The following is an 18287-nucleotide window of genomic DNA, read 5'->3' as shown; positions in this document are numbered from 1 at the left end:
ATTCTGAGTGCTGTGAAAGGGTGGAGTGACTTCTGTTCTAGGTTCCAGCCATCCAGCCATGTCCTTCTCAAGGATATTCCATTCCATTCTCTCTCCCTCAGCTTTCCATTCTCCCCCCACGCAACAATCAGTTAGCTATCTTCAGCCAGTTAGCCTGCTACATTGCAAGTTGTTATATGCAAGGAGGGACCTGCTCACAAGAAGAAGCTGTACCAGCTTACATCTGTAGGTGGGGAGAACTTCTGATGTCTGTTGAACAAGCAGACATCCGTGGAGCATGGCAATGATGGGCTAGACTGCTGGGCTCCGCAACCCACTTCCATATGTTTTTTCAGCACATGGAATGACTCGTGTGAACCACATTAAGGACAGCCTTGATGCTGCTAAGACAATACTATGTCATGGGAGATAGCTGGGTGATTTTTTTTTCCAGTTGCCAGAGAAAGGATGAACACACAGCCTCCAAGGTTTTTTTGGGGGGAGGGGGAGAAAGGGTGGAGAGAGAGAGTGTGACAATTGAGAGGACTAGATTTGCCTCCATGCTCAAATGGTGTGGTTAGGTTAGTGCCAGGTGATTTGGCACCGTCCAGATACCTGTGTGACACTGGCAAAACTGCCCTCTCCACCACATGTGGGGTACTGTTGCACTTGCTGGTGCAAATATTGCATTCCAGCAACTGCATTTAGGGACGCAGGGACTTGCTGGTAGGTAGCAGTGCCTTCTGGGACAACGTCACAGGGGCAGATGAGGGAAGGATAAGTGACCTCCTACCCAGTCCCTTGCCTACCCATCTCCTGGAAAACCCATAGTCCCTGGAAAGGCTCTTGGTGGCTAATCCTTAAAGTCTTCGTGTGCTGCACATACTACCACTGCCAGGGGTGGCATGTCCCATTTTGCCGCTTGAGGTGACATGGAAAGTGCCTGCTGCACTGCCCCACCGCCACTGGCAGAGAAGCAGCACCGACATCAGCATCAATAACCAGTGAGATCTCATGAGAGTTCACTGAAAATCACCAAATCTCTCATGCTCTGTGAGATCTCGCAAAGATTTTGGCGAGATCTCACAGCAAATCAGCACTGATGCTGCACACCGCTTCTCTGCCAGTAGTGGTAGAAGCAGGTGGGGTGCCTTCAGGGGCTCCCACCTCCTGAGGTGGCTGCTTCACCCCACCTCATGAAGTCATCAGGCCAGCCCTGATCATTGCACAGTGTTAGTGTATATGCAGGTGCCTTGATAAATCAGATAGAAAATACATGAATGTGCCTTGTTTGTCATTGCCTGGCTTATGTTCCATTGTCTGCTTCAGTCTGTGTTATGAATCAACTTCACATATTTGAAATAGACCTGATGTCTCAAGAGTGAAATCATCTTCCATTTTAAGGAAGATGAGTGATACTGGAAGAAAATCTCTTCAGTAGAATTTATGGAGATCTGTGTAAGCCCAGATTGTAACATTAGCTGGGACGTTTGCGCCCAGAGGAATAGTGCACTCACTGAATTGTTTGCTTCTTTTCTGGCTCAGTTTAGCTGGGTGAAAGAAGGAATCTGTTCTGAACAGCCTAGCTTTCTATGCTGAGGTTTAGTGAGAGTTTCACCCGTCTCTGACTATGGTGCATTGCAAAAAGCCCAACTCATCGCTACTGATGCTACCCTGTTTCATTGTACAGTCTGAGGTGAATGAGAAAATTGTGTCGGAACTGCTTGGCCCCAACAAAACACTCAAGAACCAGTCGGCTTGTTGGCAAGATGGCCGTGAGTTTATGAATAATTCACATTGGGTTGTGGACAGCTGCACAAAATGTCACTGCCAGGTAAGGCATCAATGAATCATTTACTCTTCCCCTCCCAATCACATGGAGTTTCTTTTCAGCTCTGCATCCAATCAAGAGTACATTGGTACCTTGGTTCCCCAAATCAATCCGTTCTGGAAGTCCATTTGACTTCCAAAATGTTCGCAAACCAAGGCACGGCTTCTGATTGGCCCCGGAAACAATGCCAACAGCTGAAATGGACATTCGACTTCCAAAAAACATTTGCAAACTGGAACACTTACTTCTGGGTTTGTGACATTCGGGAGCCAATTTGTTCAGGAACCAAGCCATTCAGGAACCAAGGTGCCACTGTAATGGGCTATTTTAATAGGCATCTATCTCTTTCTTTTGGGCTTTGCACAATTTATTATTATTATTATTATTATTATTATTATTATTATTATTATTATTATTATTATTATTTATTATTATTATTAATTTGGCAGGTTTCCTTTGATAAACTGTTATGATGGATGGCCACATATTCTTGGGGTTGAATCAATACATCAGTGGAACAGACTGCCACTCACGCAATGGGGTTTCCCCTTCCTCTTCCATAATCCTCCAGAGCAGATTTTGGAGGAATGTAAGGAGCTGCAGCGTGGCAAAGAAGGGCAATTCCCATTGTGCGGATGGAAATCTGCTCACCTCACCCCATGTTGAATTCCTTGGCCTTTAGTAGCCAGGGCCCTCATCTCTCCCTCATGATGTGTTGTTGTTTAGTTGTTTAGTCGTGTCCGACTCTTCGTGACCCCATGGACCAGAGCACGCCAGGCATGCCTATCCTTCACTGCCTCCCGTAGTTTGGCCAAACTCATGCTAGTTGTTCTCTGTCGTCCCCTTCTCCTTGTGCCCTCAATCTTCCCCAACATCAGGGTCTTTTCCAGGGAGTCTTCTCTTCTCATGAGGTGGCCAAAGTATTGGAGCCTCAGCTTCAGGATCTGTCCTTCCAGTGAGCACTAAGGGCTGATTTCCTTCAGAATGGATAGGTTTGATCTTCTTGCAGTCCATGGGACTCTTGAGTCTCCTCCAGCACCATAATTTAAAGCATCAATTCTTCGATGATCAGCCTTCTTTATGGTCCAGCTCTCACTTCCGTACATTACTACTGGGAAAACCATAGCTTTAACTATAGGGACCTTTGTCGGCAAGGTGATGTCTTTGCTTTTTAAGATGCTGTCTAGGTTTCTCATTGCTTTTCTCCCAAGAAGCAGGCATCTTTTAATTTCGTGACTGCTGTCACCATCTGCAGTACTTATGGAACCCAAGAAACCCTCATGCTGTACCACTAACTAAATCTGGCGTCATCAACCCTAATGGGGATGCAGCTGTACACTTTGGCCCGCCTGCTGTCACTGATGCAAAACCACAAGCTTTATTATTGATCGACTAGAGGATGTTATTGCCCGTTCTTCTGTGTGGCATCTCATATTGTCAGTTGCATAAGTCTCTGATGGGAAAATGCATGGTGCCAGTTGCACTTTTTGATGTGCATTTTTTGTCAATAAGGCAAATTTAGGTACTCAAGCATAATTCCTGCAATGGACATTTTGCATTGCAGAGGGTTGGCCCTTGGGTCCCTTCCAACTCTGCAATTCTATGATTATATTACTTTTCACTTCATTTGAAGAATGTCCTGCCAAAGGATAGGATATTTAGATTGACTGATATTGGAGTAATGGTTTCATGTGTCCCCCCCCTTTGCATATACAGAACTCTAAAACGATATGCAATAAAATCACATGCCCAGCTGTTCACTGTGTCAGTCCCACTTTTATTGATGGCGAGTGCTGCCCTGTCTGCTCTCACTGTAAGTATGGCATGCAAGGATCGCTTATTGTTAAAAGCTTGTGTAGCAGAGAAGTCTCAGCTTGAATACCTCTTGCTGGGTCTTCAAAGAGCAAGGCTGCAGATTATTCCAGCTAGACTTCCTATGTCAGTGTTGCACACTTAACTAGCTATACATTATGTGCTGTTACTGCCTGGGTGATCCCTGAATGTCTTGCCACCTGCATCATTTTTTTTATTTGATGAAACTACTGCAGGGAATAACATGCAGTGGTACCTCGACTTACGAATTTAATCCATTCCGAATGCACATTTGTAGGTCGAAAAATTCGTAAGTCGGAAAAGCGATTTCCCCATAGGAATGCATAGGAAACGAAAAATTCGAAAAAATTGTAAGTCGAGTAAACCGCATCTAAAATTCGTAAGTCGAGTAAACCCCATCTAAAATCGCCAACGGATGTCCTTCGGATGTCTAAAAATTCGTAGGCGTGTGGGCACTTTTCGTAAGTCGAAAAATTCGTATGCCAAGTAATTCGTAAGTCAAGGTACCACTGTATAATAGAAGGAGGAGCAGGAGAGAGGTGCAGGGTTTCTGACTTCTGGGATGATTGACATTTTGCTAAGGCAGGGATGGGGAACCTGCGACACTCCAGTTATTGCTGCACTATAACTCCCATCAGCCTCAGCCAGCATGGCCAGGGGCCAGGGCTGATGGGAGCTATAGTCCACATTGAAGTGCTCACCCAGGGATTTCCCACTTCAGTTTTTACAAGGGGAAGAGGTTGCTGGTTTACTCCTGTGTGAAGCTCACGCTCCATGTGAACAAACCAAGTATATCAGTGAGAAGCCTTGAGAAACTTTCTTTCTCTCAGACAGGAGAGAGATTTTCTTTCTTTTTTTTATGTCTTTATTGCTCTTTAAAAATATTCTTACATATCTCACATGTGTGAATGAGTATATACAAAGAAGGAAAAACAAACACAAAATCAGAACTTACATGCGTCTACATTCAATATCTAAAAAAGAAAAGGAAAAAGGAAAGGAAAAAAGGGAAAAGAAAAAGAAAAAGGAAAGAGGGGAATATAAAAAAAAAGGAAGAAAAAGAGAGAAAGGAGACCAAAAGCATAGTAAGGAGTCTCCAGTTGACATTACATGATTGAACTTCAAAAGATGTACTTCCACTGCTTTAACAACGCTTCATTTTAAGTAAATTACCTTGTTATAGCTGTCATTTATACATATAAATGAGAGAGATTTTCATGCTGGGAGTAAATTTTCAAATGGGACACTTAAAGAAAAAAGATTTTGTTGAAGTAAATCAAACAAAAATAACAAAAGTACAAAAAAAACGCAACACAGTATATCTGGGAGAGACTTAATATTAAATTGGTACAGTACTTAAGACCATTAGGAAAGCTAAATCTCACATCGTACTGTGCAGAGGGAATCCTTTGTTACCGCGTTAGTTGTATACAAGATAAAATCCCACCAAACCACACAGAATTTTTGCAGGGTCCATCAATCCTTTGGCAACATGTAATTTATGAGTTATTTTTCCTGTTAATGCTAAAATCCACATTTAATTATACTAAAGTGAATGTCACAAGTCCTGTAACGTTTTCCGTTTGGGGGCAACTGAAGTTTTGATAGCCACGTTAAGAGGTCCTGAGAGCTGAAACCTTTCAGATTGTTTGCCCCGTAGATTTAGTAAAGTGAGGTTGGAATGTGATGTTTGAGTATTTTGGTCGTTTCTTGATTTGAATACCTGTGAGCAGTCCCAACACAGAATGCAATTAGAGCACATAGTTTTAGAGACCAATGGACAATGTGCTTTGATAGTGATGTGTAAGACAAACAATGCCAACAATAATAATGTGTAGCTGGTTGGGCTGTGTCTATTCAATGCTTCAGGCTGTATATGGACGTAAGCTTTGAAGAGCTAACGCAACAAATGCACTGGCTCACCTGTTTGTTTGTTTTGGCTTATTTTTTTGGCTCCCTAATGTATCTGCAAATTCCAGCAGGCTTTTTCATGTGAACAAGACAATTCAGGGTACCTCTATGATTCTTCTGATTTGCAGCTGATGACAGTGAAGAAGGCTGGTCACCCTGGTCTGAGTGGACAGAATGCTCTGTCACTTGTGGATCTGGAACCCAGCAGCGAGGAAGGTCATGCGATGTCACCAGCAATACTTGCCGAGGGCCCTCCATTCAAACAAGAACCTGTTCCCTCGGGAAATGCGACAATCGCAGTGAGTGTTTGTACTGTCAAGCTTTTATCTTTGTAGCTTCTCCTTTGCTTCTCAAACAAGCAAATGCAACTAACCTGGAATCAATCTTGTATGCAAAAGAAAGTGTGAAAGAGCTCATGTGACTTTTAAAAAAAATTCATCAGATGTTAAGATGTGACCGGAACTACTCCCCTTACCCAAAAGGCAAAGAGGTAGATAACAGATAATTGACAGGTGAGGACAACTGCTCTTTGTTGTACATATAGGCCTACCCAGCTAAGGTTAGCACACGGGGGCAGCAAACATATGGCCACTTTGACATTGATAGACATGGCTGAAAGTTGGTGTGGGCTGTCAGATAATCACAGCTGCTATTGGTATTTGTACTGCAGATACAGTTTTCCTTACACTGCTAAGCATTAAATGTGAATTTGCATTAGAGCCTTTTGGGAATTTTGGGGCAGGGCCTTGAACTGTGATTCTTTTTCTCTCCTTGATCAGTACGCCAAGATGGCGGCTGGAGCCACTGGTCCCCTTGGTCTTCCTGTTCTGTGACCTGCGGAGTAGGCAACATAACTCGCATACGTCTCTGCAATTCCCCCATCCCACAGATGGGTGGGAAAGGCTGCAAAGGAAGCGGAAGGGAAACGAAAGAATGTGAAGGAGTCCCATGTCCAAGTAAGTGTTTTGGTTTGAATTTTCATCCTCTGATAAGGCTACAGTCTAGATGTCAACATTACTCAAGCTGAAAGAACCTATCCTATACATTTGGGATCAGCAACTGGGGCTCTGTTAGACTGAATCCACATCCACCTGGCCCTTCAGATAAAGTGATAAAAAGTATGCATGCCATAAAGGAATCTATGGCAGTAGAACTTTCCGGCACACTATTTTAGAGGGTCTGCCTTGAACGGGCAACTATTTGCTCACTTTTCAAAGTACCCCTTTTGGAAAGCTGGTTGCTGTGCAAGGCAATAAATAGATTTATGTAACAGGTGGTGTGGTGGCATCACTCATCTGACCTCTGGTCTACCAGGAGGTAGAGGCAGAAAGCATGAGTTGGCATGGTGGAAATGCACCAGTGGGAACACCAGATCAACTCACTCTACTACCTCCCACTCCTGGTAAGAGGAAGTGATGCAGAAGTCACATGATTGATGGTGCCCCACCATGTGGTCCACCACTGAATAGATTATCATAACATTCTACTAGACTTAGGCTGCGTTTCTGTGCACATTAACGAGACAGTAAGCCCCACTGAAATCAACGGAGCTCACCTATGTAAGGGTCCAATATTTTCCTAGCTCAGCAAATAACGGGTTTATATTGGATAGTGTAGATATTCTATAATGAAAGCCTAACATTATTCTCATTATTTGAGTTTAACAACATCTACATGAAAAGCATGTTCTAGCAGGAGAGTGAAGTCTACAGTTCCTTATTTAACCAGTAATGAAATTCAAATAGAAGAACCTCAGACTCTGTCTTGAAATTTGCCTCTTCCTATTATCTTTACTTCAATGAATATGGTCTGAAACTGCTATAGCCTGAGCATGTGCAATGTTTTCAGAAACTGATACCTACCTTTCAACTACTAATTGCTTCTGTTTGTTGATTATTCCTCCTGATTTGTTTGCCTAAAGTTTGCAGGGATGTTAGACAATGCCAGCTTTATAGTGAGCATTCATTCTGATTAGGAGGCTATATAACAACATCTTCCATATCTTTCCTCCATCAATTTCTCTCTGCAAAATGTATTGGGTTTTTTTGGGGTGTGTATGTGTGTGTGGATGTGAGGGTAAAGCAGATTTGTTGTGCAAGAGCATCAAATCTACTTTGATTGTGCAATCTGAATTTGTCAGGGTGCATCTGAATCCCACTTGTGAAATCACATCCAGAATCTTTTCTAGAAAAATGACATAATTCAGATTTGTTGAATGTATTTGTATATATGCACGGGCAAAGTCATGTGGAGAGAAAGCTGGGATAGATTACTATGTGAGCAAAAATATGCATTCTTTCTTGCACTGCATTTTCCTTCCAGACTGCCAGTTGTCTTATTGGATTCAGGGGACTGAAGAGGCTGCCATCTACAAGCCTTTTGTTCCAGTTACCCCATTGAAATGAATGGGGTACTTCTGAGTAGGAGGATTGTGGATTATGGCCAAAACAGAGTTTGCAATTTGAGCAGATTATTTTCAGGTTCCTTGACTAGACCAGAAAGACAGTTTGTATTCATTGTACTAGTGAAGTGGCCAGGTGAAACAACTTCTTGACATCACTGAATGACACCACTCTGTGTGGTCAGTGTTTTGTTTTCTTGACTGTACTGTGTTTGCCCATGCTGATTTTTCCTGTTGTCTGTCCTGCTCCAGTCAATGGTCGATGGAGCCCTTGGTCTCCTTGGTCTGCATGCACTGTTACCTGTGGTGGAGGGATTCGTGAAAGATCTCGTCTCTGCAACAGCCCAGAGCCTCAGTATGGTGGAAAGGCATGCATGGGAGATGTCATACAGCATGATATGTGCAACAAACAGGATTGTCCAATAGGTGAGTGTGGCATGTGCTGGATAGTTAGCTGTGTTCTAAACAAAGATACCCAAGTATACTTCATGCCTCACATGGGATCTGGTACTCCAAACCATTCTGCTAGACCAGCCTAAGATTTTTGGAGCAGCAACTGCACAGTGGCAGAACATAGGATTTCTATGCAGCAGACTTTGGGCTGGGTTCAACTAATGGGTCCTGCTTGTGGAAGCTCACACAAGGACTTTTGCCAGCACAATGGGGCTTTCTCCCCACTCCCGCCAATTGGCTTGGGATGTGTGTGTCAGAAGAACGCCAAGAACAGTGCACGAGGGAAGGAGAGGAGAGATTGCTCCTCTAACACAAGCATTTATACTTGCCTGACAGAACAATTTCCTTAATGCTATATTGAATTCCTTCTCTAAGATTCAGTCACTGCCATCTCCAGTTGAAAGGATCTTGGCTGAGAGTGCTAAGAAAGACACCTGCCTGAAACTTGAGAGTGGCTTCCAGTCTGGAGTAGACATTTTGAGCTAGGCAGTTTTAGACGTACTCCATCCTTACTGCTGTGTCTTCGTATACAACTTGTCCTTGTGGCATCATCTATCTGGGACTGGTATAAAATATATTCGTAGTAAATTTTAATGCTGTTGCCTCAAAGTGGGTTTGGAGATTTGATATAGAAATGATGTAAAGCTGTTTTTCTTCCTCTGTATTCAGATAAGGAGATTGACTTAGTACTGACACAATGAATGCTCTTTCCCCTTGCTTTGGCAGATGGATGTTTGTCAAACCCTTGCTTTCCTGGAGCAGAATGCAACAGCTTCCCGGATGGTTCTTGGTCCTGTGGTGCATGTCCTGCTGGTTACCTTGGAAACGGAACAGTCTGTGAAGACCTTGATGAGGTAGACACAGTTTCGGTTCATACAGAAATGCTGTTTTGACCCCACCCAATGGAAACACTTAGCCAACTTCGTTGGAGGTTCTTCAGTGATATAACTCAATACGTCTTTCTGGTTGTGTGTGTGTGTGTCTTTGTTTTTTGCAGTGTGCAGTAGTGCCAGACGTTTGCTTTAAGTTAAATCAGAACCACCGTTGTGTAAACACCAATCCTGGATTCCATTGCTTGCCATGCCCTCCTCGCTACAAAGGAAGTCAGCCTTATGGGGTGGGCCTAGAGGCTGCCAAGAAAGAAAAACAAGTAAGTGCTGTTGAAAGAAGGCCAGCGGCCAGTAACGGGATGGAAAATGTGATACATCTGCTATAAAAGTATGGCGCAAAGAGGGTGATGAAGTATCAGTCCTAAAGACTTCATTGTCTTGGAGCATCTCGAAATGAGCAAGAGTGCAGCTTGCAGGTTTATAACGGACCCCTTAGATTGGAAACCTGACATCAAAACCACTCCAAACTTTTTAAGAAATTGATCTCAGATTAGGGCCAAGAAGGTGTAACAGTGTATAAGCAAAGAGGCATTAATTCTTCACATAGCACAGGATGTAATGATGGCCGCTAACTTGGATGACTTTTAAATGGGATTAGAGGAATCTATGGAAAGGCTACTAGTTGTGATAGCTATAAATTATCCCCAGTAACAAAGGCAATATGCCTCTGTGACTGAACACAAATGGGAAGAGTGCTCTCGCGCTCATGTTCTGCTTCTGGGTTTCCCATGCACATCCTGTGAGAACAAAATACTGGAGCAGATGGGTCTTTGGTCTGATCCAGAAATCCTGTTCTTATGTTAGCCCTTCAGCCACAGGTTCTTCACTAACATATTCTTAACGCATTGCACTTGAGAACCAGCACAATTAATATAAGGGATTGTTTGACACACTGTATGAAATAGGTCACTTTGGGGAGATCTTTATTCAGTGAACATGAGAAAATGCAACTAAATTAGATCTGATAAAAAGACACGCCCCCCCCTCATTTTAAAATAGTTTCATCGGGTTTTACTCAGTCTCTTCATAGTTCTCCGTGTTCTGGCTGACACGGTTTGCGAAGTCTAAATGTGAAACATCCGTTAATGTTAAACTACTCTAGCAAAGCTGTCAATCAAAACAATAGCAATACAGAAGTAGCAGTCAGGACTTGTGGAAAAGAAATCACAGTCCATTAGGCTGTCTCTCTATGTAAAAACGAAAACAAAAAACCCAAAGGCAGCTAAATAGCTGGTTTGGTGCTACATCCTGAAACTGCTGCAAAGGAAATGGGTGGGGTTGATTTACGTTAGTTAATGACATCCAGAATCAGCAGATGTAAGAGAAATTTGTGAAGTAATGTAAAATTCTGCTTAAGGCGACTCTTTAGTTAAATAAAGCATTATTCATAATTACTGCATTGACAAACGTGTGCAGCTAATTAGCTCATTCAGCAAGGAAATGTTCCTTGAGGCTCTGCCCAGGATTTTAATAAAAGGTTGTTAAATCTGGGCCCAGCTAAAGGATGTGTGGCTCAAAGCTCAACAATATTATGGGAAACTAAAACTGCTGTTTATGTACCCTTCTGATTAATCAGATGTTTTGGATGCTTCACATGTCATTTGAGGGTAGTGTGTTGCCTGCTGGACTATCGGTACTGAAAACTGTTTAAAACGAGGCATTTGAAAAACAGACATTTTTGGCCAACTTAGTTGAATTCAAATTTGGCTTTGAATGGTTTTTCCAGTACTATGTGGAACTGAGTAGGTCTTGCCATCCAGAGCATCTCTTCTCTTGTGTTGTTATCACAATTCTCACCCGCACATACTGTTGTGGTCCCAGCCATTCCAGGCAGGTTTTCCTGGTCCCAGCCACCATATATTGTCCTGTTCCTAAAGTCACCTGTACTGCAGAAAGCATTCTGCGAATTCTTTTTGAGTATTGTAACTTGCTATGATGAGGATGACATCAAAGCAAATATATAATAAACAAGTGCATGTCCCTGTAGCTCATGATACATTTATTTAGAGAAAATAAAATGGGATACCCTTTCATTACTGTCTCCTCCTCCAATTTAGCTGGGGTCTGGTGCTGCAGTTTACTTAGCTTAATTTAGCCCCAGACCTGCAGTACCCTTATGCCCCTACAGAAGCACGGTCTGAAATGATTATGATTTGCTTTTTCAGGTATGTGAACCTGCCAATCCTTGCAAAGACAAGACACACAACTGTCACAGGTCAGCAGAGTGTATCTACCTTGGGCATTTCAGTGACCCAATGTACAAGTGTGAATGTAGGACAGGCTATGCTGGTGATGGATTCATTTGTGGTGAAGATTCTGACCTGGATGGATGGCCCAATCATAACTTGGTCTGTGCTGCCAATGCAACTTATCACTGCATAAAAGTAAGTAAGAAGCAATGGAAACACCATAAATGTCTCAATGAAGGGCAGTTAATGAAGGGCAAGTCTAGTGATAGCCTCCAGTGACCATCACTTCCTGAACCATTTGTTAGGCCACTGTTGATGATATAAAGACTGTTGAAATAAATATTTTCCAAGACTGGTAGGTCTCTCAATTTAGAGAATTTGCCCATTTTGGGCTCCTAGTCTACAAAAATTATATTCCTCTTAATAACCACCAAAAAGATATGACTGGATAAACATGTCAGAATTGGAGCCATTCCATTGAAATAGCTAAACGCACAATTCTTCTTCTTCTTCTTCTTCTTCTTCTTCTTCTTCTTCTTCTTCTTCTTCTTTTTCTTTTTCTTTTTCTTCTTCATTATTATTTATTTATTGAATTTATATACTGTCCTATACCCGGAGGCCCCAGGGTGCCTCATTGCTTCATGCAAGGTTGTTGCTTCTGTCACCTTGCTACATCATCCTTTCATCACAAAACATGGGTTAGTCAGGTTACTGATAACATAACCTCTCAACAAGTTAACCAAGTAAACCAGTGAAAAGTAGATGAGTAAGTGCTGAAGACAACCTTTATCAAACCGATACAGTCAAAAACAATACAGTGCCAAAGTATATCACACCCCAACAGCAAGTGAATTGAAACAAACCAGAATTTTGTGCCTTACTTTAAACTTACTTTAAACTGCAAGAAATGCTTGTAACCTGAATCCGAATGTGACTTTACAAGACTGTGGGATGGAGCTAGGAATGGATTTCTCTTTTCCTGCTTTTCCATGAACAGGGAGGGAGTATTAAATGTTCCTTGAGCATACAATTGAGATGTCAAATTCTTTCAGCCCTGGCTAATGTCTGCTCATTTGTTAATGTGACCAACTCAAGCATATATGGTTCATTCTTTCTTTCTTTTTGGTTCCTGTCACCAGGACGTACTTCATTTGATTCAAGAAGAATCAAGAACTGCTTTCATTAAAAGACAAAAAAAACCCTCAAACATGCGGAATTCATTTAGGGGAGGTTCTTCCCAAAAGCCAAACCCATTATTTTTGTAGTACATATGTTGATTTAATAAAGGTTAAATGCCTTCCTTTAAAGCAATCTAGCAAAAATATAAGGTGGTAACCATCATCGGATATCATTCCACTTTAGCAATATAATCCAACACAAACCAAAGGCTGCCTAAAAGTGTGTGAAAATTAATTGAATACATATGCATGTTGACTTTAGAAAAGACTTCAGAATTCCCATTTTCAATTCGCCCAGTGCTGTATTTTAGTCTCCAGAGGGGCATACAAACATTTAGTCAGAGTTTGGCATTATTATCAACTTGTGGAAAAGAAGTGTGCGCCAATCTCGGGTTGTCTGTTTTTATAGGATAACTGTCCTCTTCTGCCTAATTCTGGACAAGAAGACTTTGATAAAGATGGAAAGGGAGATGCCTGCGATGAGGATGATGATAACGATGGTGTTGAGGATGATAAAGTAAGCTTGTTTTCATTAACCCATCTTCTCATTTCAGAAGAAATAAATATGGACACCATTAAGAAGTTGTTGGTGTATTTGCTGCATTCTCATTTCTCTACGTCTGTTGTCAGATATCAGAATTTAAACTGTACCATTTGGGATACCACTATTTCTTACAGATGTCGCTGATCATTACATGCTCCGCATTTCAGACCATCAGAAATTCTCAAAGAATGGTACACTCTATGGGAGTTTTACAGCTGTTTTGTTGGCTTGTAGTATTCATATGGGGAAAGGTTGAAAGACACTGACTCTAGCAGAGTGTGTGTGAGAGTGAGAGTCTTACATATGCCTCATTTGATGCTAATTTACTATTATTAGCAGTATTTACATGAAACCCTTGGGAACCCCAGTAGGTATATACTATTTGATTTACAGAAAGGGGAAAGGTTGACTGGAAATGTAATGGTCTCTGAGCTATGCTTACACATCTTTTCTTTAATACTTTTCCTTCTTTAGGACAACTGCCCCCTTATTTTTAATCCTCGTCAATTTGATTATGACAAGGATGAAGTTGGTGACCGCTGCGATAATTGCCCGTACGTGCACAATCCTGCACAGACTGACACCGATAATAATGGAGAGGGCGATGCATGTGCGGTGGATATTGATGGCGATGGTAAATTCTTATTCGTTCTCATATGTTTTGTTTCTGTTCAACATGGGAGAAACTGGTTCAAAATAAGCTATTGCTGTCAGCCTTGTGAACAACTGTGTCAAATCAACCCACGCACTGAAGGCAAAGGATAGGGTTGCCACATTTTGAAGAGCAAAAAAAGAGGACGCTATGACGACTCTCATTTTAAATACCCCTCCTATATGTAGGCAAGAGAAGTTGTGATATATTGCTGAGGGAGGGCAGGAGAAGAGAAGAGGAAAGCAAGCATATTCAACCACCAGTCATGTCTATGTCTCATCCAGAAACTATAGCCAGAGACATTTTGGCAAATTTCCACAGAAATTTTACCCCTGAAAGAGGACGTGCCCTGGGGAAAAAAGGACACACCGTAACCCTAGCAGAAGTTAGATACATTTATATGTCATTGATTTCCATATGATGCAACCAACCCAGGTATGTTATTTATGCCCACTGTTTCCAAACTCTCATTATGCAATCTTAAGAGTTGCTGTCACAATAATAATAAGTGAATGCTTGGGATGGAACTGACAACACAACTGATGACATTGGCTTCCATGAGCAGAAGGAGGGGGCAATTTTTGCCAACTTCACTTTCCCCCTTCATGGAACATAACTATTTTTTGGGTGGGGGTGGGGGTGGGGCACATAATCCTCTTCCCACTTCAGTCCATGGGAGACTCCACTAAATCAAAGAGCCTTTTATGAATGGATGGACTCCATTCATGAAGAGAAGGGCACCATTAGATGACAACGTATTGTATACTTTTGCAAGTATAATGTGCTTTTTCAGGATGCAGGTGATAAAGGGCATTTATGTGCTCCTTGGGCCACATTGACATCAACTCTGATCCAGCTCTAGTAACATGCAAACAAGCAGTTAATGTGTGACTAATGACACAAGAATGTGAATTCGTATTTGGACTTGCATCCTCATTCAATGATGATTTGGATGCATGGCTTGGGTGGGCAACCATTTCTGAGGGCCACGTACCCTTAGGGGTAATCTATCAGGGGTCTTATGCCAGTGGTTGATGTCACTAGAGCCAAAAAGGGGAGCGAACACCTGCTCTCTTTTCTGACACTTGTTCTCTTTCTGTAATCCTCATTACTCAGTGGGTTGTTGAGGACAGATCATTCTCATAAGAGGTCTGAACTGATGGTTTGCAGAAGGCTGAGGCCGCAGGTTGCCCACTCCCGAGGCATTTGATTTATGTTCATAATTTTTAGTCCAGAAGTGCTACATGCACATAAACCACATAAGTGAGATTAGATCAATAGCTTGCCACTGAATAGGATGGCCTGTTCATTTCCAGATCCTTCCAAACAGCACTGACAAGTGCCACCCATTGCTATGTCTGAATATTTCACCACATGTATGGAAGTCTCCTAAGACACAATTGCCAAATTTATACACTTTGAAGATGCAATAATTTCAATGGGATATTTAAGCATGTGCTTAAATAATGTTCATAACAAAGAAATGGGATATAAAAGTGGGGCTATGCCCTTCTTTTTGTTTCATTTATTTGTAATAAACCAGGTATCTAGAGACTATTTTTTTCTTTAAAACTGTTCCAGCATATTTTTATATTGCTTTTTTATACTATATATACCATACATATCTATATGATTATGTATATATAAACACACACACACACACACACAGAGAGAGAGAGAGAGAGAGAGAGAGAGAGAGAGAGAGAGAAGGTAAAGTGGAACTCCAAAATGCAAAACATCATTAAAATGATAACATCTTATTGGCAAATAGTCCTTAGAATATACTAAACTCAAACCCATTTAACCATAAAACCAGCCAGCTGACCATATAACCTCAAAAGGAAAAATGTGAAAGGAACATTTTACATACCGGTAATCATATAAAAGCATGCAGATTAATTTGTTTATTTAAGGAATTTTATAAACTTCTTAATCAAAAGAAATCTGAGTGGTGTACCTAAAACTTATGGTTTGGTGGGCTTTACTGGGCAAATAATTTCATGGTAAAAGTTTTGTCATTTCCTCAAACCAGTTCTGGAACAGAATGGACTATTTGCACAGTCTCTCTGACAAGTCTTTAATGATCTTATAATGGGAGAGGTACTCTTTAAGAACCCATGTCCCGTTTTTAAGAATATAACATTCACTTGATATAATAATTTCAGAAGTAATGAAAATTATGGCCTAGCAATACCCATATTCTTTCTAATTATTTATGCTGTCAAATATGCTTGCATGAAGAGCCGCACTGGAAGTGCCAGCCAAATCAAATGTCTTCACCCAACGTGTTTGCCAAAACGCCCTGGGAGAAAAAAAGGAAATTTCTTTTGGATGCAAGAATAATAAGGATCCCAAGTTACACTTTTGGCTCAGGAAGGAGGAAAAAACCAACAGTGACATTTCAGGTTATTAAACTGGCAAACCTGACCCGAACAGTAGCCCAGTACTGAAAAAACCTACCAACCCAAATATCTTTGGTGTTTTTGGAATGCCTCTAGGCTTGTGGTTTTTGGCATGACTTGGAAGCAGAAGCTTCAGTGTCCTTAGAGGGACGTTGCTGCTGCATTTCCTGGCAGATGAATCCCAGTTCTCAGCACTGGAGAAAAAAACCTGTTAAGCCTCAGATTTGATTCAATAAATGTGTAAAGTGCTGGATGTGTGTATCAGTAGATCTCTAAAACCCTTGAAGGTTTTCCATAGTATGGAGTTTCCATTCACACTCGAGGTTATTTATTTAGACATATCTAAATATCCAAGGCAGCTTACAATCAAAATATATATCATTGCAAAAAAATAATAATAATTAAAAATATATAAACCAGTATTCCTGGAAAGGGTTGTCTTCTTGTCTCCTGCAAATATTGTAAGAATCAGCAAAAAACTTTTATTACTAAAAAATAAATGAAGTCTGAAATCTGAAACAAAACTGCCTAAACCTCAAGTCAGCTCATGGGATACATTTCATAGTAAATGTTATAGTGTTGATTTAGGACATTTGTTGACTGCCTAATCAACAGATTCCTCTGGACTGTTTACTCAGAGTTCAAACAATAAAAATATACTAGGGGACTGCACAAACCACAACATTTGGATCAGACCTCAATTTGCTGCTTCAGGAAACTGTCTGTCTTGGTCCAAGTTGTTTCATAAGCTGCCCTTCACAGTATTGCTCTCTGCCATTCACTATTGTCTATATAGCTGTTTCCCCCTCTTTTTCATATAGGTGAATGGAATTTGCAGGCTTACTAGCTCCTCTAGGCGATATAATGCTTACTGAATTACAGGAAAATGGGCCTAGAGGCAGTCGTGTTAGACACTTTATAAAGTTTTTTCCCCCCTCATGGAACTACTGTACAACTTTCTTTAAACTTTGGGGCAGAATTGGATAAAATTTGAAAAGTTGGACTGCCCTGTCTTGAAAGGTCTGGATGAACCGACTACCTTCAATTGAGAATGGAAGCTGATAGGTCATCAATCAATTTTTCAGAAAACAGGGTGGTTTTTGTTCTTACCTTCCCACCGTCAGCAGAAAATGTGTCAGGCAAAGCTTTTATGTGACCAAGAGTTGGACAGCGAGGGGTCACCACAGAGCCAAATTAGGAAAAGATCCACCCTAAAAGTACTTCACCAACCATGAGATCAGCTAGTACAACCCTACAGACTTTATAGTATTTGTAGCCTTCTATAAAAGGGGTTGTAATTTAGGGAAGGCACAGCAAGACAACCACATCTCAGTTAACAAGCAAAGGACAAAGCAGTAATGCCATCAGTTCAATATATTATGTGTGTCATCTAGCATGGAGAGACCAGGCTTAAATACAAAAGTATACTGGGTGACCATGGTCCCAACGTTGTCTCTTGGATGCACTGAGTTTCCAGTGAGAATAAAATGGGGGAAATTCCCATTCATGGTTGTGCTAGTTTCTTGGAAACCAGTGCATGTTGCTTTATGCAAGTGGAATCTGAACAGAACACTTTTATTTGCATTGCTTTTTTTCATCCTGGTAGATGTTTTCAATGAACGCGATAACTGCCCATATGTCTACAACACAGACCAGAGAGATACAGATGGAGACGGAGTTGGTGATCACTGTGATAACTGCCCACTGGTGCACAATCCTGATCAGGTAAGTAGGACATAGACTGAATGGATGTGAAGAGCCTCTGCCTTCACCCTTGTAGAGGTATCACTACACTGTACTGTGTACTATTAACACAGGCTGCCTTTTGCCTGCTTTGAAGGATATTTCAGCAAGGCTTGTTGTTCCTTTCCCCCCTTTTCAAGATCTTAATTCATACCTGGCTGGATTTAGAGGTAAAGAAGGTTTTTGTTATTGCAGAGATACTCAGTGTTCCAATTATCTGCTTTTGGGGGTAGGTTGTTTCAAGATGCAGGAAAGCAAGAATAAAGGAAAGCTTTTGTTCA

At 41.4% G+C, this 18287-nt stretch overlaps 1 protein-coding gene across 1 annotated transcript in view; it reads left to right on the top strand.

The window, feature by feature from the left end:
- The window catches only part of THBS2 (thrombospondin 2), a 45822-nt gene that overhangs the window by 13876 nt on the left and 13659 nt on the right, over positions 1-18287 (top strand). Inside the window, exons 6-16 of the mRNA XM_033144217.1 lie at positions 1670-1813; positions 3527-3623; positions 5683-5853; positions 6334-6510; positions 8208-8381; positions 9135-9262; positions 9406-9558; positions 11464-11682; positions 13075-13182; positions 13684-13843; positions 17870-17988. Of these exons, the coding sequence (XP_033000108.1) occupies positions 1670-1813; positions 3527-3623; positions 5683-5853; positions 6334-6510; positions 8208-8381; positions 9135-9262; positions 9406-9558; positions 11464-11682; positions 13075-13182; positions 13684-13843; positions 17870-17988 (1650 nt within the window). The remainder of the gene's footprint in view (positions 1-1669; positions 1814-3526; positions 3624-5682; positions 5854-6333; positions 6511-8207; positions 8382-9134; positions 9263-9405; positions 9559-11463; positions 11683-13074; positions 13183-13683; positions 13844-17869; positions 17989-18287) is intronic.

Source organism: Lacerta agilis, chromosome 3 (genome assembly GCF_009819535.1).
Source record: "Lacerta agilis isolate rLacAgi1 chromosome 3, rLacAgi1.pri, whole genome shotgun sequence".
Taxonomy (NCBI): Eukaryota; Metazoa; Chordata; class Lepidosauria; order Squamata; family Lacertidae; genus Lacerta; species Lacerta agilis.
Note: the sequence above shows the minus strand (reverse complement) of the source record. Positions and strands in the feature narration are given on the sequence as shown.